General features: G+C 39.2%; 1 protein-coding gene across 1 annotated transcript in view; it reads right to left on the minus strand.

The window, feature by feature from the left end:
- The window catches only part of ARMC9 (armadillo repeat containing 9), a gene marked incomplete at its 3' end in the record, with an annotated part of 60,498 nt that overhangs the window by 31,327 nt on the left and 10,089 nt on the right, over positions 1-19,082 (minus strand). The window contains exons 7-10 of the mRNA XM_009083687.1: positions 15,356-15,513; positions 13,448-13,546; positions 5,863-5,898; positions 174-208 (exon numbers count right to left, since the gene is read on the minus strand). Of these exons, the coding sequence (XP_009081935.1) occupies positions 174-208; positions 5,863-5,898; positions 13,448-13,546; positions 15,356-15,513 (328 nt within the window). The remainder of the gene's footprint in view (positions 1-173; positions 209-5,862; positions 5,899-13,447; positions 13,547-15,355; positions 15,514-19,082) is intronic.

The following is a 19,082-nucleotide window of genomic DNA, read 5'->3' on the forward strand; positions in this document are numbered from 1 at the left end:
TGCTCGACAGAAGAATACAGGACACACAGTATTTGCATCAGTGTTCACCAAGATCAGAGGAAGCACACAGAGCAGGAGTGATTCCCATTTGCAGACAACTGGTAGTGCACTCCAGTCTACAAACCACTCCTCTTCTCTACAGACAGAAATGACGCTCAGCAACAAATACTTACGCAGGGGCTAAAGATGCTCTTAACATTGTGGAAGCCTGGATTACAAAAAGAAAGAAAAAATAAATTACAACAGATTAGGCCAAATTTGAGGTCCAAACAATGTCCACAATGAATTCTTTCACTGAGGTTCTGCGGTTCTTTTCCTATAAAACCTGTGTTGCAAATTAGAAACTCAGCTAAAGAAAGAGAACACCTTACTACGTCTCCTTCATTTCCCTTAAAGTGTTTCACAGGTAAAAACCTTTTTATTAAGGTCTGGCTACAGTATCTTTGCTATCATACTTCAAAAATTACCTAGACTTGAAGTGTTTAAAAAAAAAAAAAGTAGAAACTACTATCCAAAGCCCACAGGGAAAAATGAAGAACTTGCTAAAGACATTCATTGACTCCAGAAATGTTCATACTTTAAAGTTCCATTGTTTCACTGGAGACTTACCACATTATTACAGCATCCAAAATTACTGTAATTCTATGATTCAACACTAATAGTATCAAGTGCCTGTTGCTAATAATATTTACCTCTATATATAACTATTAGCATGTGAAGAAAAGACTATGTATTCTAATATGGATAAACCCAATATGGAACAGGATACCTTTTCTCAGTGGTTCTGCCTAGGATATGCTCAATTTAACCCTGGGTATTTCCCTCTCTGATGCAGTGTGACACAGTGCACACACAGGCACCATTGCAAAGTCAAAAACATGGACACCATGGAAAAGTTCCACATTAAAGTTGTCTGCTTCAGTAAATATTGTCTACTGGAGTTAACTGTAGGTGAGCCAAGAGGCAGCAATTCTGGCATAGAGTGCTTCATCTCATGCATTCTGATGTCAACTACGTGCCACATTCACAGAATATTCAATGTCACCTCTGTGCTGATCTCTACTCACTTTCTGAAAATCTCTCATTACCCCTTATGCCTTTAAAACTGGTTCTCTCTTCTAACTGAGCCTCTTTCAATGGGAGCTATAGAATCAAATGTCTATTGTCAGATTTAAAACTGTGGGATTTAGGAGACAAAAAGCACAAAATACCATAGTGAATATTGAATTACAGCAGCTGACATATTCCTGAACACACTACCTCATGGGTATCCTCAGAACACAAGGAACTGCTCTCTTAGATGTGAAATAAGCTTATATGCACATTGGAAAGCATTTTATATTATGTCATGCACGACTTGTACACAATACACCTCAGAGGTCATACACCTCAAAATGAACCTGTCTTCACAGCAGCTCTCAAATCATAGTTTATCTTACACAAGTCTTTCAAAGTATTATAGCTTCTTAAATAGTTTTCCCCTCATTTATTTGTATTAATTCTTCTTAGCATTTTTGATGAATACAGTTAATTTTGTTTAAACAAAACTGTTTTCCTGGTAAAAACCTATCATCCTGTACCTGAATGCGCAATAAAATCACAAATAATTTTCGCTGCCTTCCTCAGCACCTTTCTCCATTAAAGGATACAGGGAAGAAAGAGACTACAGCACTTTAATGCAAAAGAAATGACAGAGCCCTTGGAGATGAGAAGATCAAACAGAGAACAGTGGCAAGAAGAGAAATAGATCAGGGCTCTAGGGGTACATAGAGGTATAAAAAGGCTCTCTCCTTCTCAACGAAGTCCTTTGTACCCACCACTTTGCTGCCTTAGAAAGAAAAACATGTTCTCCAACCAAAATCTAGCTAAAGGATATATAATTGGTAAAGACACATGCATCATCCTCCCACATAAATAAAACTTCTGGGGAAGTTTAAGATTTTGCAAGCTTTTATACATTTCAAACTACAGAAACTTCAACTGGAAAAAACATTCAGATTTTTACAAATCAACCAGATCAAGCAGGACAAAGTCCTATTAATTTTCAAATTACTTTTTCAAACCAGCAGATGGAGCACAGCAAAGCATTTAGTCCCATTTGCCTCTGTAGTCTACCTACACCAAAAAGGTGCCAGAGAGTGAGGCAGGCCCTATCCTGGAGCTCTGGGAGCAGCTGGATTGTCTTCTTGTCACTTTGCTGATCAGACCTATCAGTCTAGAACCTGCACAGGAGGAAGGAATCTCTCTCACATTTTTGGTCTTTCTGGGAAAGCAATAAGGATAAAGGTCATATGACATCAGGCTCAATAAGGCTAAAGAGAAATGGGAAAAGTTTACTTGGGCTGGTTTGTCCTTTGCTTCACCTTCATTTCTGAACCTGACTGTGGTCAACACCACTGATATGAAGACAGAATGCAACCATGTTACAGGTAGAGGTATCCTCTCTTCATTTTCATCTATGTAATTGCAATTAGTCATAAGTAAGCTAATCTATATCCATCCTGTGGGCATACTGAGTAAGGCACTGGCTTGGGTCCGAGGGGATAGACTTCCAGTCCTGATTCAGCCACCAACTGCAGAGAGAACCGAAACACATAATTTCACATCTCTGGGCCTCAATTTTTCTCATCTGGAAACATATATAGGCATCAATCTCTTGCATAAGCTGTGTTTTGAGATCTACCAATGGATGGCAGACTTAGCAAGAGCTAAAAATCATTATTTTGCAATTAAACAATCAAATGCTTATGGTACAACCATCACAAACAGAAAACCATCAGATTTAGTGTTTGATTATCACAGAATGTTTCAGCAAAGTCAGTTAACATCAGCTGATACAGTACAGTAACAACTCTGAGAGTGGGCAGAGCAGAACCCACTTCAGCCTTCTGGTTTTTGGATCATCACAGATCTATTATTCTCTTTCCTGCTGTTTGTTCTCAAAACTGAACAATGACCTCTGATACCTTGTCATTTCTGTAGCATTAATGCAAAAAAGTCCAAATGTGCTGTGTTTTTGACAGAGTATTTGGGTGCTGGAAGGTTGGGACTTATAACAGCTGCTTTTAAAGAACTGGGCAAGAGAAAGAAAAAGTATCAGTGTTTGGCATTCATAGCCCTCAAAGCACCCTACAGAAAGTACATTCTTAATATTCATATAAGGTTAGTAGAAACATGGCAATCTTCATCTCCAGGTGATGAATCCAAAAGCTGAACAGTTAAGGCACTGCTGACAGGAACTTTCCTCATTACATGCCCATCATGTCAATCAGACAAGTTTACAGAGCTCCTCTTCACCATCAGTTTTTCTTAGATTACAAGACTTATTTCCTCACCACTTTGTCCCAAGCCCTTTCCCCAGTCTTACCTTTCCTGGGACAGGTTAGATATTAATTTAACCTTCTGAGTAACAGTGTTCCTTAATTTGCCAGTGAAAGACAGAGTGTGAAGAATATGGGGTGACCATGACTCATCTGCAATAAATGACTCCCAATGCTCACAGACTTTATCTTGAACAAAATACTTTTCATGCAAAACCTATCTTGAGGCAGAATCATTTGTCATAATTGCAACACATGCAGAAGCTCATCTTAAGGAAAGGAAAAGAAAGACAAGAAAACAACAGCCCAAGTACAGCTCCTTCTGGTAGGATCATGGGTATGACTTATGTTTGTGCTGGTTCTTGCCAAAGCCAGACCAGGTGCCACATTAAGTCAAATACTTCTGTCACGATGCGCATTAGGCACAGATGGCAGCCCTTCATTTCTGAACAAAGCAAGGCATGATATGAACAGCATGGAATAAACCAAAGAAGTTCAAAGAGAAAAAAAAATAAATCAATATTTATAAAAGAAAACAGATGCATTTCATGTGCAAGCCAAAACCACAATTGATTTTATCAAATACTGTGGCCCTGTATTCAAACCAACTCCCCTTTTCTATTTGATGTATATATTCATGATATGCTGAGGGCGAAGCTGAAAGCCAAACTCTGTCCTCAGTTCCCACTCCGAAAATGTGCTGTAAGAACTCAGTGTAAATTCAGTGCAGATTCAGAATTAATAATCATGATGAATATGTGAAGAGCAAAAGCAAAGTTTGAGCAAATTTGTACATATCATTAGAACTCACAGATTTATGTTGAGCTCATTTGATACAGACTAAGAACAACAGGACTGCTCCATGCAGCCTGTGAGGGGTTAGACTTTCAAGATTGTGTAACCTGGCAAGTCTCCTGGGGCTATGCAAAATTATTTCATAAAGAGATCTGAAAATGCTTTTAATTAATTTTTTCTCACTTATACTAGAGATATGCTGTGACAAAAACTTCCCACTTGCCATATAAAACAGTTTCTCAAAGACATCCGAAGTGTACATAAAAAAGTCACACAGTAATTCTATGTGATAATGTAATGACAAGGTAAAATGTCAGAAAAAAAGTATCAAATACTACATGTGAACAGCGAGGGGAGCTGAAAGCTACCCATGTATTCAAGAAATATCTCAGAATTAGAGTCAGACAGCTGTATAAAAATTTTATAAACAACTCTGCTGTAAGTTATGTGTGTAAACTATGTGTATGTAAACTATGTGTATGTGTGTAAACTATATGCAAAGTTACATTTAACTAAGGCTTAATACTAATCTGTATAAGAGAAAAGAGATTTGTTTAGCAAAGATTATTTAATTCATAATTGCTCATCTGCAATCAACTTTTCTCAGTCTCAAAACAGAGCATTATGTGAGGGACAAAGCGATTAGCAGCAAGCAGAAGGAGTCTGTTACGAAGATTCATGTCATCACCAGGAAGAGGTGGATTGACACAGGTGATTCACCATAGGTGGTGCATGTGGGTCATGTTCTGTACGTAAAGGCAAAAAGAAGCACACAAGGAATAGTCCATTGCACTCAGTACTTATATGACTAATTCTCAAAAAAAATGTTGTTTTAAGTGAAAAACTGAGTGCCCACAAGGGTTACTGCAATTTCAGCTGATAAATAGGTTTGAAAGCAAAGTAGTTTTTGTTGAAAGGCAGTATCTTGTTTGACATAAAGAAAGCAGTAAAAAGATAAATATGGATTATTTTAAACCGATTGACATTTTCCAGAATTGGTGTCAATCACTTTTATGAATTGATTACATACTGAGTTACTTAGAAGTAGACTCATTTCCTTTCTTCACAAAGAATGCACTGACTATGGGCAAAATTAGATACTTATGGTGTACTTGCAGTGTTGCCAGAATACAAACTTCCATCTGGGTTACAGAAGTCACAGGCAGCACACAGAATATGATTTTGTGTTTTCAGTTTTCCATGAAAGAAGATCCATTTTAACTGTATACGAGAACTTTATAGCTTTTACTACTGAAAGAAAGTTTCACTTCAGGAATTAAAAATACAAATGTGTAAAATGTGATGCCCCTCTGAATGGGTCAGCTGAACTTGCTATATTACCCTGAGCAATTACACCTATTTGCTTTGTCAGAGGTGGTGTGGGATCAGCTGGTGTTGACACACTTCAGAGACATTGGGCGCTATATACAGACCATCACATGGAAGAGGCAATTGCTTTCTGCATGCTGTAAGAAGCCGTTTCACACAAAAGCTGTGGACAAAGCTGCTCTTATGTTGACATGCTGTTATGTGTATTAAGCCATAAGGTTACTCAGAACTTCTATTCCGCTCCCCATGCAGAAATTCAAAGCCTTGCACATATTTTGCTTCTTCCTAAACCACACAGTTAATGTCATGACAGGTTAAAATGCAGAGAAAATTGTTCCACATTGTGAAATGAAAAGAAATATAGACTGTGACAGACTGAGCAGGCAACGTGAAAGGATATAAAGATATAGAGACTTACATATCCGTCATCACAAGGGCTCATAGAGTAATATCCCTTTATGGGCAAAAAGGCACACATTAAAATAAAGAAGATTTAAAAAAAAAAAGTTAACAGAAATAGATCACAGAGAAATGCACAGTCCTAAAAAAACCCCAACAAATAAAATTAACTAAAAATTAACACATTATTAGCTTTGAAAAGAAAAGTATAAGCCCCTTCTCCCAACCCTCACACCTGTATGTCTTAAAACTGAAATTGGTGCCTCTGTTGTGATATATTTACAAGTTCTCCTCTTAACCCCTGGCAAACACACCTAGTCCACTGCAACTGTCCCACTGTAACTGTTCCACTGTAACTGTCAGTTAGAACAGTTACATACAAAGCACTGACACATCTACACAAGTACATGACTTGTACTGTTCACTGCACTGAGGCAGCTACGAGAGAGAAACCAAAGAACGTGGTAGGATCAGAAGACCTCAGCTTCTGAGAAAGCAGCTGCCAGTGTTCTCCACACTTGACTTGAGTGGAGTTTCTGACCAGCACATAACAAAAGCTGAGAGAGACAATTTAAGGCGTTTCAGCAATGTTATCAATTCCTCATGCCATAATGCTCCAAGGATAAACTAAGAAAAAGTCTCTGGAAGGAAACCTAAGATGTAATTACTAAAATTAAAATGATGATAATTCATGGTTTGAGTAGTTTAGTACAAAATATGCCATGTTCTCTTTAATTAGACTAAAATACTTCACTTAGAACAGCTTTGTATCTAAAAGAACAGTCTTAATTCAAAGTAAAAGTACACAGTTCAACACAATGAAATAAGACCAACATTAATTACTCTGCTTCCAATCTTTTTGTGCAAACCTGCCAGGACTTACTCTAGAGGACATATTTGTGCAGCAAATTTGTATTTAGCAGGCTGCTCTCTAACAGGCATATACAGACCTACACAGAAGACATAAGAAACTTGCCACGCTTCACTGTGAGCAGAGAAAGTTCTTTGCACTTTCTAACCAATTTGAAAAATCTGACATTATTCTATTTATTGCTAAGACACTCAGAATTCCCTGATGTGAATATTTTAACTTCCATGGTGCTGTACACACATACAGACAGTTCCCAGCAAAGCCATTTTAAAATTAAATTGAAGACAAGAGACTAATATGTGAGCAAATAAAACAGGAGATAACATGTCCCACAATGAGAGACATTTCAACACATGCATGACCTGAGCCAGTGAAAATGGATATAGGCATCAAGACAAAGATTACATTAAAGGAAAGTTTAACATTAAAGGAAATGACAAAGGTTGGACCAGATGACCTTTCTAAGTCTCTTCCAGCTTGGGCTGTTCTGACTTGAGGACAGGAACAGGAAAAGCTGGTGGAAAGCACTACTGATGGAAACACCTTACCTTTAGAGATGAGGAATTTATGCAAACAAAAACCCAGCAGCACTTTTTGAAAAAGGCATCATATACTGTATCAGCAGAAAACAAGAACTTCTCCTTGCTTACATCAAGAGGCAGGTTTGCTTCTTCTTTACCATACATAAGTAATAATGCATAAAAATTATTCCATGGACAGGGAAAGATTGATCTATTTCATCCTCACTTAGTGTAGATGCTGTTTGCTGCAATGTGACTTTTGTTTTTAAATGAAAGAACATATATCCACAAAATGCCTGGTGAATCCACTCTGAATGGTTTGGGGTGATGAAAAATCCAAACTAAAGCCTTCTGTTGCCCTGGTCCTAGGTTTCATGTGGTGTCCTGGTGCAGAAACCTTTCACAAGTAAGAATTAAATACCTGCCACTAACTATTACAGCCTGATGGCGTGTGCACAGCTGCAGTAAAGAGTGTGTCTGAAGTAAAAAGCACAGAGCAAAAGAACAGCAGGAGCCCATGCTATTCATTGTAGCTATCCCCCCCAAAAATACAAAAATCCTCCTTCTTTACAGCTATAAAAGATAATTTAACTTCATAGAGCATCTATTGGCTTTGTCCAGTAACAGAACAACCCAATAAACCACTATTTTTCCACAGCTTCAAGAGTTGTGTCAAAAGAGATCTAAAGCTTGCAAGGGACATTAATTCACCTAATTGTAGCTACAGGTAAATATAATCAGACTGAATAGCAGTAAAAACACAATGGGCATTTATTCTATCCCTGACACAGGTGCAATAGATGCAAACAACTGTGCAGCTTTCAGGTCACAGAAAGACTCTCCAGTGGTTAATATTCATCTCCTATTGACAGAAACTGTGTGTCTGAAGCAGCAGGTTTGTTTTCCCTTTAATCCAAAGTTTAGAGAATCTTATTATATTACCCCTAATACAAGAAACTCCAGGAAGTTGTACATCTTCAATCCAAAAAGCCTGTTTGTGGGTTGAAGACTTGGGCCTCTGCGACTTTCAATGGGGAGAGAATGTACCATGTTTGTGATAAAAAGCCAGAATCCTCTTGGCTTCATGACATGGATTAAACAGAAAACTGTAGGCTTCAAAAAGACCTACAACCCAAATTTCTTATCCACCAGACAAATCACTGTTAGAAAGGGAAAAAAACAGTAAAAAAAAAGAAGTAAAACTTGACTTATCTCAAGAGTATTAAGGGTATAATGGACTATGATAAACGACTGTTTTTAAACCTTTTCAAATTTACCATTACCCATATCAGTTCCCTGTGCAAATGAACATTAGGAAGTCAGGAATCTGATTAAATCTTCAAGTAAATGTTTCCTCAGCTTGTCAGACCTGGTGCTCTGACCTCCTACTCTTAAACTCAGACCTTTTGCTCTGACAGTTCTCTCAGGTTTCTTATCTCCCAATTTAGGGCTACACATGTCAAATGACATGATAGAAAGTGGTGATAACATTCAACAGCAGCTAGGGAAAAAGCCTTATGGAAAACCAGAGCTTTAGAGAGGCCTTGGAAACATCTCCCAGCTGAAACACAGTAGTGTGGCCTCTCTCCCACTACATGCAGCAGATGCATCCTGTGAATGCATTGTAGACCAGGCTCACAGGCTGACCCAGGAGGTCACACAGAGCTGGCAAAGGGCATGGAGTTGCACTGCAAAAGAATGAGATCCAAGCCAGCTTACCAGAGAGCACAAAGCTAACACCAGAAGGCTTTGCTTGCTAAGTAAGATTCCAGAGTATGATTATAACGGAAAACTCTTTCGGTTGTTATTGTCTCAGATCTTAAAGCCAGTTCAGTAAGGAAGACTTGCTTCTGGGATTTGTACTCCTGATACGTATTTCTTCCAATATGAAAGGACAGGCCCTCAGCCATGGTGGGATCAAACCAGGAAGCTGATGTCTGGACATTAACAGCACACATTAATAACTGTGTATCAGTTATTATAGGTCACCTTCACTGTCACTTCAAAGCCTGAGACCTCAAAGCTTTCTATTACACAATACTACTTTCTCAGCATTAAAAACTGAGCACAGAGTACAATGCACTGGGAACAAAATCAAGTTTGGATACAAATGATGCTAACAAGGATACAATCCAAAGCATACTCCTTAATTTCCTTGGGCAATACTTCATCTTGGTTACAGCACTCATCCAATCCTTCTTCCAGTATAAATTAAAACTACCAGTGTCGTGTAGCTGATTTAACAAGATGTATTGTAGAGCTCAAATACAGATCTCAGAGAATTATGCAGCTTTAGCACTTTCTGCTCTCAGAACCTGACCCAAAACCTGGATTGTCCCCTGACTTGTGCCAGTATAGCTGCCTGTGAACTCCAGCACCTCCTCTTTCCAAACTATGTAATGCATGTCCACTCAACCCCCAAATAACAGTGATACAGACTTAAGGCTGCATGATGGTACAACAAAGAAGTAATTTACTTCCTAATGATTTTCTTTCCCACTCATCTTTTTAGAGATATTGATCCACCAGAAACAATTTATTTAAGGGTCTGGTCCTGACGTTGGTGATGTCAGCGAGATAGGATCAAATCCTGAATACTCAAGGTGAAGTGGGGAAAAAAACAAGCAACCAACAAACCACCATATTTAATGCCTGCCAAAACTCTTTAGACAATGACCTTTTTTGTTGGTGATAAGCTCACTTATCTTAAGTACACAGAGACCTAACTGTAAGGATGAGCGAAGGAGCTGCCCCTCTGCTAGTCTCTTCCCTCTGCAATTATACAGACGACTGCCCCTGCAAGGAGGTGAAACCGAGTATCTGGAAAGATCACACTCTAGTGTCTCTAGGTAGGTATGAGCACAAAGTGAAGGAACCTTCCAACACAAATCCAGCACAGATGCCGTGAACTCGTGCTACTACTTAGTCTGGGTCACGATGCCTCCAGCTTTATTCCAAAACTTATGCAGAAACCTGAAACCACTTAAGGGTAGAACAATAACATCTGAGTGTATAACAATGAAGTATTTGAATCCCTGAAGAAAAAGTAATGGGATGCCTTAGTGGCCTAGTGGCAAACAGTCAGAATTTGGGTTTTAGTCCATCATCTCATCTGGCTTCCTGGATCAACAGAGTCAGGGAGTGGTTAGGAATACTTTGGGATGATGAGAAAGGAGTCTTATTTTTCTTCTCATAAGACAGGCTGTATATAATTTTTCTTTTTACACTTATTTGTGACTCTACATGTTTGCTATTCATGTATAAAACCACAACTCTCTGCATGGGTCATAAACAAGAATATACGATCAATCAAGAGTGGACAAAAGGATGAAGAAACCTGATTATGATGCAGTGAGTATCCATCTATATGTGAAGGTTGTGATTAGCCCTCCAAAACTTGGCTAATGCCTCAGTCTGTGTGGATCTGCTTACAGAAACAACATGAGATTTCAACCACAGTAGCTGCTATAACCTCATTGTCAAGGAGTGACCTAAACCAGACAAGAAACCCTTAATCTAAACAGTCTCAGTGCTATAACTGGACTGGTCCTTCACTAGAGAGCTTGGCTGGCACAGCAACTACCTCAAATAGTGTGGGTAAAGGAGCCATAAAGTCACACAGAAATAGTTATGCTAGTAAAGCCTAGTATAAAAATAGATACCACTGTGCCAGAAGAACACAGCTTTACTCAGCTTAACATGGCTAATTTGGGACAAAAGGGAGGGAAAAATTTACTTCCAGCAGGGAAAAAGTCCACCAACATCACATACTCTTTCTTTGACCTATGTGCATAGCTGGAGACTGTGTTAAAGTGGCCATAGTGGCCTAAGTATAGTGGCAAAGGCACTTTTAGAGCAGACATGCTTTTAGAGACAGTTTTAGAGAAGCAGAAGTAAATAAATATGATGCACAAGATCAACAATCATTTCACAGTTGAGCATCTTTTAGTAGAAGGAAACAGTGGCAGTGTGGCTGCAAGACAGTGAGCAGTCACCTAATCTGTCAGGCAAGCATCAACCATTCCTAAAGAATGGTAACTGTTTGTCTACCTTGTTCTTAAAAACCTCCAGTGACAGAGATCCTGGTTGAGATACTGTTCACATGCTGCTGCCTACACACTTGCCACTTATGGGTCTTAAAACGCTTAAAAATCTCTTTTCACAGAGAAGGCTACAGATGACTATACCTAAGGGCTAAACTGTACAAGGACATATGTTTATGCTAAAATAGGTATGAGATAGGGGCACAGCAAGATATCTGCAGTCTGGCAATAATCCAGCCAGCTTTTGTCAGTGAAGACACAGCTTCAGCCACTTCTGCACTCTCTGCAGAGCAGATAAACAAATCAGCACCTTGCATAAGGACGACACTCCTCCCTCTACCCCCTTCCCAAGAGGGTTCAAGAGACTGGAGGATCAACTTATCATAGAGACAAAAGAAATAATGAGCAAATCCGTGGACAAATGGAGCACCCTGAAAGGACAGGAGAAAAAGAGAAGCCTTGATGCAAGCAGAGAGCAGGAACAGACAGAAGAGGGCACATGGCTATACAGAACGGAGGGTCTCAGTACAGGGAAGGGGAGAGACACACAACCCCAGTATCAGATGGCAAAAATACAGAAGGCTACTGGGGTACCTAATGCATTTTCTCAGAAATCCATTGACAAGGAAAGAGGGAAGACCTCTGATAATTGTTGGTTAGAAGAAAGATGAGGCAGAGGAGGTACATTATGGGATGGGAGATGACATAAGCATGCACCATGGATGTGATGTAAATCTGAGGAGAGAGGAGTTGCAGACTCCTACCTCATGTTGAGGTAGCAGAGAGAGATCCTGGTTCCTTCCTGAAACTCTGGAACAGCAGCTTTTGCAGGCTGCCTAAGAGTGTACCTCCTAAATTCATGGCAAGTCAGAGAAAGGAGTTCTGCCCATTAACAGGGAAGTGAGGGCATTTAAAACAGCTTGAAGAGTAATAAGCAACAATATTTAGCTCTGAAAATATTAGCACGTAGAAAAGGGAACACTTTTATTATCTCCTTATCTTTCTGTAACAGATTTTCAAGAGGAACAAGATGTACCCATAGCGTCATTGTTATTAAAAACTTGGCCAGAATAAGGAGCAGGAATCTTATTTTCTTCTGCTTTTCCTTTGACATTTGACTAAGCTCTCCTACTACAAAGTTAAGTATACATGAATGCTTGCCATGACAAAAACAACAAGCACAGTTCATGGTTTTGGCTTGTCTTTGTAAAACAGTGCCACACAGTATTTTAATATTAAAATGATTTAATGTAGTTTTAATATTAATGCTGATTTGAAAAATTGGAACAAGATAGGTTTTTAAAAAGTTTGTAACACTGAATAGCTCTCACACTATCATTAAGTCATTTAAAATCTCACAGGAATAGTTTCACAGACACTAGAAACTATCCTAAGCTGGTTCTGCTGCTGAAAAATAACCCCATGGCTCCCTCCCCATTTCAGCACAAGAGATTGATCAGAACATTAATGAGCACAAGGAGTGAGGTATACTGCAGTCATCTGAAAAGAAACCAGAGGCTGGCAAAGTGGGAAAAAACCCCAGCCCTCAGGATTCTGAGCTGCTTAGCAACAAGATCAAAGATTCTTAGGTAGGATGTCAAAAGTCCATCATGTAAATCAATAAGGTAGCTTAGGTGTATCATCTAACTGCTGGCTCTTACAGAAAAGGGAAGTTCTCCCTTCCTCCTCTTTTCCCCATTTGTTCTCATGATCCTGTGTGATGCTCCTCCTTTAGCTGGCTGAGCCAACTCTCTCTGGGGCTATAGGAGCATCACTGACAGCAGAAAGGAACAAAGCATGAGTGCAGAGCTGAGCAACGCCACTCCCTCTGTTAGCTAAATTAAACTGGCTAAGATGTGCCATCAAACCACACTCAGAACATTAGCTTTAGGGTTTGGTTTTGGGTTTTAAAGACATTGTTAGCATTTTAACAGATCTTACTGTCCTTACAACAACAGAATTAATCATACTTATGCAGCTAGGACAGCATAACCATGTCATTCACCAGCACCTGAGATCAACAAAGCCTTAAGTATTGCCATATTCTTATATAAGCCTGAACACATTATGTTTTGTCTTTACCATCTCACATTTATTGTTCACTATACAGCTTAAGTTGCATTGTGTTTTGAGATAGTTATGGTGAAAATCCCAAACATTAATACTTACAGTTCCAGGCCTTGTGAAGTCAATACTATGTGCTACACTTTGTCCCGTCTGATTGCTGAACAAGCAAACACAAACACTTTGAAGATACTCTGGTGTGATCTAAAAATTGGGAAACATAAAGCAAAAACAGGATTACATAAAACTTACACTTTCTACCAGATAAGAGTTTGTATATTAAAGGTTGTTGGGTTGATTTTTTTAAAGGGAGTAAGAAATCACACACCTGCGACTCATCAATGCAAACACAGGGAATACACTGCAACTACTGTTCTGTTCAGAAATTAAAGAGTCTGTAAAGTCTTTTCATCTGGGAATTGTTATGCTATTCACAGGACTAATGCTAGTCACCTTCAGAGAGTCTAGAAGAAAACCAGATTTTGTCACACCTATGTTTGCATACAGATTTTCCTCAATCAAAAGGCTCAAAACCAAATCAAATAATGAAGAAGTTTTGTGCTTTAGACTTATACAATGATATGCTGATGTGTTGTCAAGCTAAAGAGCAGAACTCACACATCTGTCATGTACAGCAGAGATAAAAAATATGAATTAAACAGTACAGCACTTTGTGTTTCAATGCAAAACATCTCCGTGGGTTTAGGTTTTTTTTTGTTTTGGGAAATCACCACAACAGAACAGCTTAATTTCAGAACAGGTATTAGCTTCCCCAGAACAGAGGCAAGAGCACTGAGATTACAGAAAAGCAAACGGGGACACTTCTGATATTCCCAGACCTACAACAAGACAACAAAACCCTTCAAATTCAGAATGCTGTGACTTCAACATGAATTTATTCAGTACCCAACTCCACTCTGGATTCAGCACTGACAGACACCAAGATTCATAACGGAAGAGCACCCTCAGCTGGGCGCACTCGGGAAGGATCAAATGTCAGCCCGCACAAGGCTTACAAAAGGAATTAAACAACACTCCCCAACAAAAGAGAATCAGCGTCCGGTTCCTCCACCACACAGGGTAATTGGATATCACCTCGGAGAGCACTGAGGTGTGAAACGGGAGGCAGCGAATGAATGACTATGTGTTTCTTATTGTTATCAAAGTCACGTCAGCAGATACTTTTCCTAATCTACTGTAAAGCAAAATCCACACCTACAGGCAAATCCTTCCCTGCAGTATTACGTGAGCAGACAGTGATCCCTGATGCAGAGCTACAAACTACAAGATGTTCATGCAGGAAGGTACATATTGACTTTTCAGAAGGCAGCCCAGAGAATCCTGGGTCATTCTCCCGGCTAATAATTCACAGCTCCTTTAAAGGCATCTAGAGGCCACTGTAAGAGCAACCTTCAGGTCACACAGAGTTATAGTACAGACATGCTAGCACAAGAGATGAAACATGCAATCAACTTTGTATAAAAAAATACCTGTAAGAAAGTTGTACCTTCTCCACTCACATACATATGGCCCATTTCACATGGTAAATTCACTATTAGCCCAGTCCCCTTTATCAGCTTAGCAGAACAGACAGCAAAGCTTTTCTCACTAAAATTTTGGGTGAGAAGATTGTTTCCACCACAGTGGAACTCAAAACAGACCTCGCAGAAGTTTTAAATATACAACCACCACTGATGGGCTGAATTGCAGTCAGTAATCACAGAAATGCTCAAAAGTGGACTCTCACAAGAGATCTGAGATGTCTTGTGAGATGGTGATAATTTCCTCAAGATTTCTGATCCAGCACAATTCAGTCCCTCTTTTGCACTACCTTTATCCTCCTATACAGGGGCAATGGAAGAATCTCTCATCCAAAGTGCTGTGTGTCATTAGTAAAGAGCCACATTACTAATAGAAATAGTCATACCCATGAAGCTTAATTCACTTTGGTACCATTCTGTCTCCATTTTCTGAGGGGTGTGGAAGCAAGTGCACATCTGAGTCATCTCTTACCATCTTGCCATTGACTGTGGCCTCCAAAGAATCCACCAGCTCTGCAGTGACTCCAATGAGATTGTGGTAGTCTGCCTGCATTTTGTTAAATCGTTTCAGGTAGGTCATGGTCCTGTGCTCAGACTCCACTAACTGTTGATGAAGATGTTGCAACATTTCTGTCCAGAAAATAATAAAAAAAAAATAGTATCACCTTTTCAAACAAAAGGACAAAAGAGCCCACAGGCATTTTTACTGTTCTGAAGAGACAACTTCAACTGCTACTGTGGAATTACTTTTATCCAAGGGGTGGAATTTCATGGCAAGGATATTCCACACCTCTAGTGGGGTTCCTGGGAAGTGTTTAAGAGGCATCTGGATCTGACACTGGAGGATATGGTTTAGGGGTTACAGCAGTGTCAGGTTAATGGTCGGACTTGATGATCTTCAACGTCTCCTCCAATCCTGATGATTCTATGGTTCTATGTATTTATTATGTCTTAACTGTCCAAAGAGCCAACTGCTTCACAATCACAGCAGCAGCACAACGATTAGCCAGTAAACATCACTGAATAAACTTGTGAAGAGGATACTGGTTTAAAGATCCATTACTATGGAAGTTCCATGCCACTGGAGACAAAATGAGACTCTGGGCATCAAATCAGAAGAACATATCACAACATGTAGCTGATTAACTGAACTAGCTGCTTGCAGATGAGTCATGCACTATCTGTGACAATCACTGAAGTAACAGAGGATAAAGAACATCAGGATGAGCAGCTGGAAAGTTCAAGTAGCCACTTCAAAGATAAAACAAAAAGAGAATGACAGTATCCAGAGACGCAAGCCAGTGTTTGTTAGATTACACTGTAGGGCTGGGTGTTTTCTCCAGTTAATTTATAGAAATAGCCCCTGATATTTAGGTTATGTAGTGCTTTGCTTATTTTAAAGACTAAGTCTTTTATTTCTTAAGGAAAATGGTAGAACTCACAGAAAGAAAGAACATCAAAACCAATCAAAAATCATTCAAGTTATCCAGTTCCTCATTTGCTATAAAAATATTCACCGAATTCTTTGAAGTTGCAGGGAATTCTCCACTTCAAAAAAAAATTCTCAGGTGACTCCAACATTTACTGGTTAATGATAACTTATATTAGTAACTTCTAGTACTTTCAGTTTCTGAAAATAACTCAAATTTGTCTTTCATTTCTATCTGAATAAAAATAATTAAGAAATTAATTTCTGATACATTTTGTTTCTTCAGGTTCAATTACTCTAGAGACAAAGGCAAGCTGAGCACCAAAATCTGTATCCTCCACCCCAGCCTCAGACCAGAATTCTCCATGGAACTCGGGCACAGAATCTGGAGCTGTGGACCACAGTGCACAGCTTTGTGACTAGACAAAACTATGAAGGAGGGCACAATAATTCTATTGTTACTGCTGATGTTTTGTATTTTGCTAGAACGTTATGTTTGAAATTGGTTTGCTGAGAAGCCAGTATTGCTGTAGTGTCGTGAAAATGGCATGGAGCCCATCTGCAAACAGACAGAACATTTACCATAAACAATGGGCAGGAATCAGCTTGGCTACACAGTTTCAGACAGAGGTAGGACTCGTTCCCAGAGATTTAATATGGGTTTGGGCTAGAGTAGAGCATTCCAAACAGCCCAATATGACACAGTTTAGGTTCAAATAGTTCCAAAGGAGAAAAACTCAGAGTAGCCAAGATGCAGAACTGGAAACCAGAAAAACTAGTTCATACTCCTGGCTCTAAACAGACTTTGCCTACAATCTCTGAAGAAGCCATTACCCTCTTTCCTGATTCACTACCTCTTTCCATAAAGATGTAGGTCATTTATCCCTGTAACACTGAAGCATTGGGAAGCATAAATAATACAAGTAGAAATCTGGGATCTTCATTTGGAGAATCCTAAGCACTACAAAACGTCACGGCACTGTTGTGCTCTGAGATTACAAAAACTCAGCATATAATACCTTGCAGCTGTGACAAACTCTGGATAACTAAGGTGTAGCTGTTCAAAATCTCTCCCTTGCCATTTGCTCCCCTGTTCTCTCTGAAGTCAGACACAAACCTCTGCTGTCCCGTGGCAGCTGGCACAGGGACTGCAACCTTCATCAGAGGGAAAAATGGGGGTGAAAGTCCTGTGTTAGCACCACAGCTTAACTGCTAGAGGCTTCACAAGTCACCCTCTACAGTGGTGATCGAGTTATGTTGTGGGTGCTGATGTACTAATCATGCACAAATATCCCAAACAACTTCTGACAAAAAGTGATAAACGTGGACATAAGAGATCCAAAACTGCCAGAAAAATCCCATTCAACTAGATTCATTCCTAAAGCTTTTATTACACATTAAAAATATCAGAGTCACTAGAGAGCTCTGTGATTTCAGATGTTGGAAATTGCTTTAAAAACTTGCCACATCTCATGGATTTTAGGGATTTTGAAATAGATTTGGTTTATCCCATTTATATTAAAAGCAGTAGATGGCAAAACAGCTTGTCTTTGCTTGCAGAATATTTAACAAAATCATCTTTTTAATGGGATCTTTTAGAAAAAATGTGTGTTAATAGACTTTAGCTAAAAACTTTAGCTATAAGTTGGCAGCCTTAAAATAAAACATGGAATACAGAGAACTTCTCACAAGTTAAGAAAAAACAAGACAGTTATTTTACTCTCAAGGCCTCCTCCTGAGGATGGTGCTTCCTGGGAGCAATTCATGAGCCACAACACTCTGCACCTGCAGGATTTGTGACTGACACCTGATACCAAGCTGCAAATCAAACCACCCTAATGATACTTATCTTACACTTTCTAGGAGGAAGCCTAAACCCAGTGTAAAACAACAACAGAACCTGTGACAAACCACAGATCCTGTTTGAATCCAGCAAAATGCACTTGAAAACCAAACCAACAAACCAAACAGTACTAGAACAGCTCTGAGTAACATTGCAATCCTACTGAGAGTGCCAAACACTTTACAATTTTGTAAGCTGTAAAAACTATCTCAACTCCAATCAATATTCATCACCTTAAAACTTAGAAGAGCTGAGATAGCCTCCAAAGGCAATCCAAATTGCTCACCTTGATCCTAATAATTCAACTTTGATTTTATTTTTCTCCCATAGCCTTTACTGTTAAACTGCTACCACAACTCCAGGGTGATACTGCTCCAAAATAAGAATCTTTTTCTGAACTAGTAAAGATTCTGAGAGCAACCACTGCACAAATCCAGCCACTCTAGCACTTTGTTCCATTGCCTAGATGAGCAAATTGGAATATGCTTTTATTTAACTGTGACACAACACATTTGATTCAGAAATCCCCAGTGGATGTATCTAGAGCGTGACTTTCACTCAGAGGAAAGTTGGAAGCACCAAATGACAAAGCATAAATCTTCTCAGAGTTTGCTTTTTTTTCATAGCCCAGTGGGTAAAATTTCTAGTGATGAAAATCCTTCTTCCAGCTACAGTCAGCAGTAAAAAACTACATAACCAAAAATCAATGCAGGTCATGAATGCTAGTCTTGGAAATTAAGAAATTGCCAAGCATTCAGGGTCCAAATTACCCCTTGCCTGTTAAATCCAGGGATTATCAATAATAAACTGAGAAAAGGGAGTCAGAAAGAAATCACAAAGTCTTGACATATCTTGCATTTCTCATATCACTATCTTCTCACATCTAAGTAATAAAGAGGAAAAGTCTTTCACGACAGTTTCTCCTGC

Source organism: Acanthisitta chloris, unplaced genomic scaffold, assembly GCF_000695815.1.
Source record: "Acanthisitta chloris isolate BGI_N310 unplaced genomic scaffold, ASM69581v1 scaffold29321, whole genome shotgun sequence".
Lineage (NCBI taxonomy): Eukaryota > Metazoa > Chordata > Aves > Passeriformes > Acanthisittidae > Acanthisitta > Acanthisitta chloris.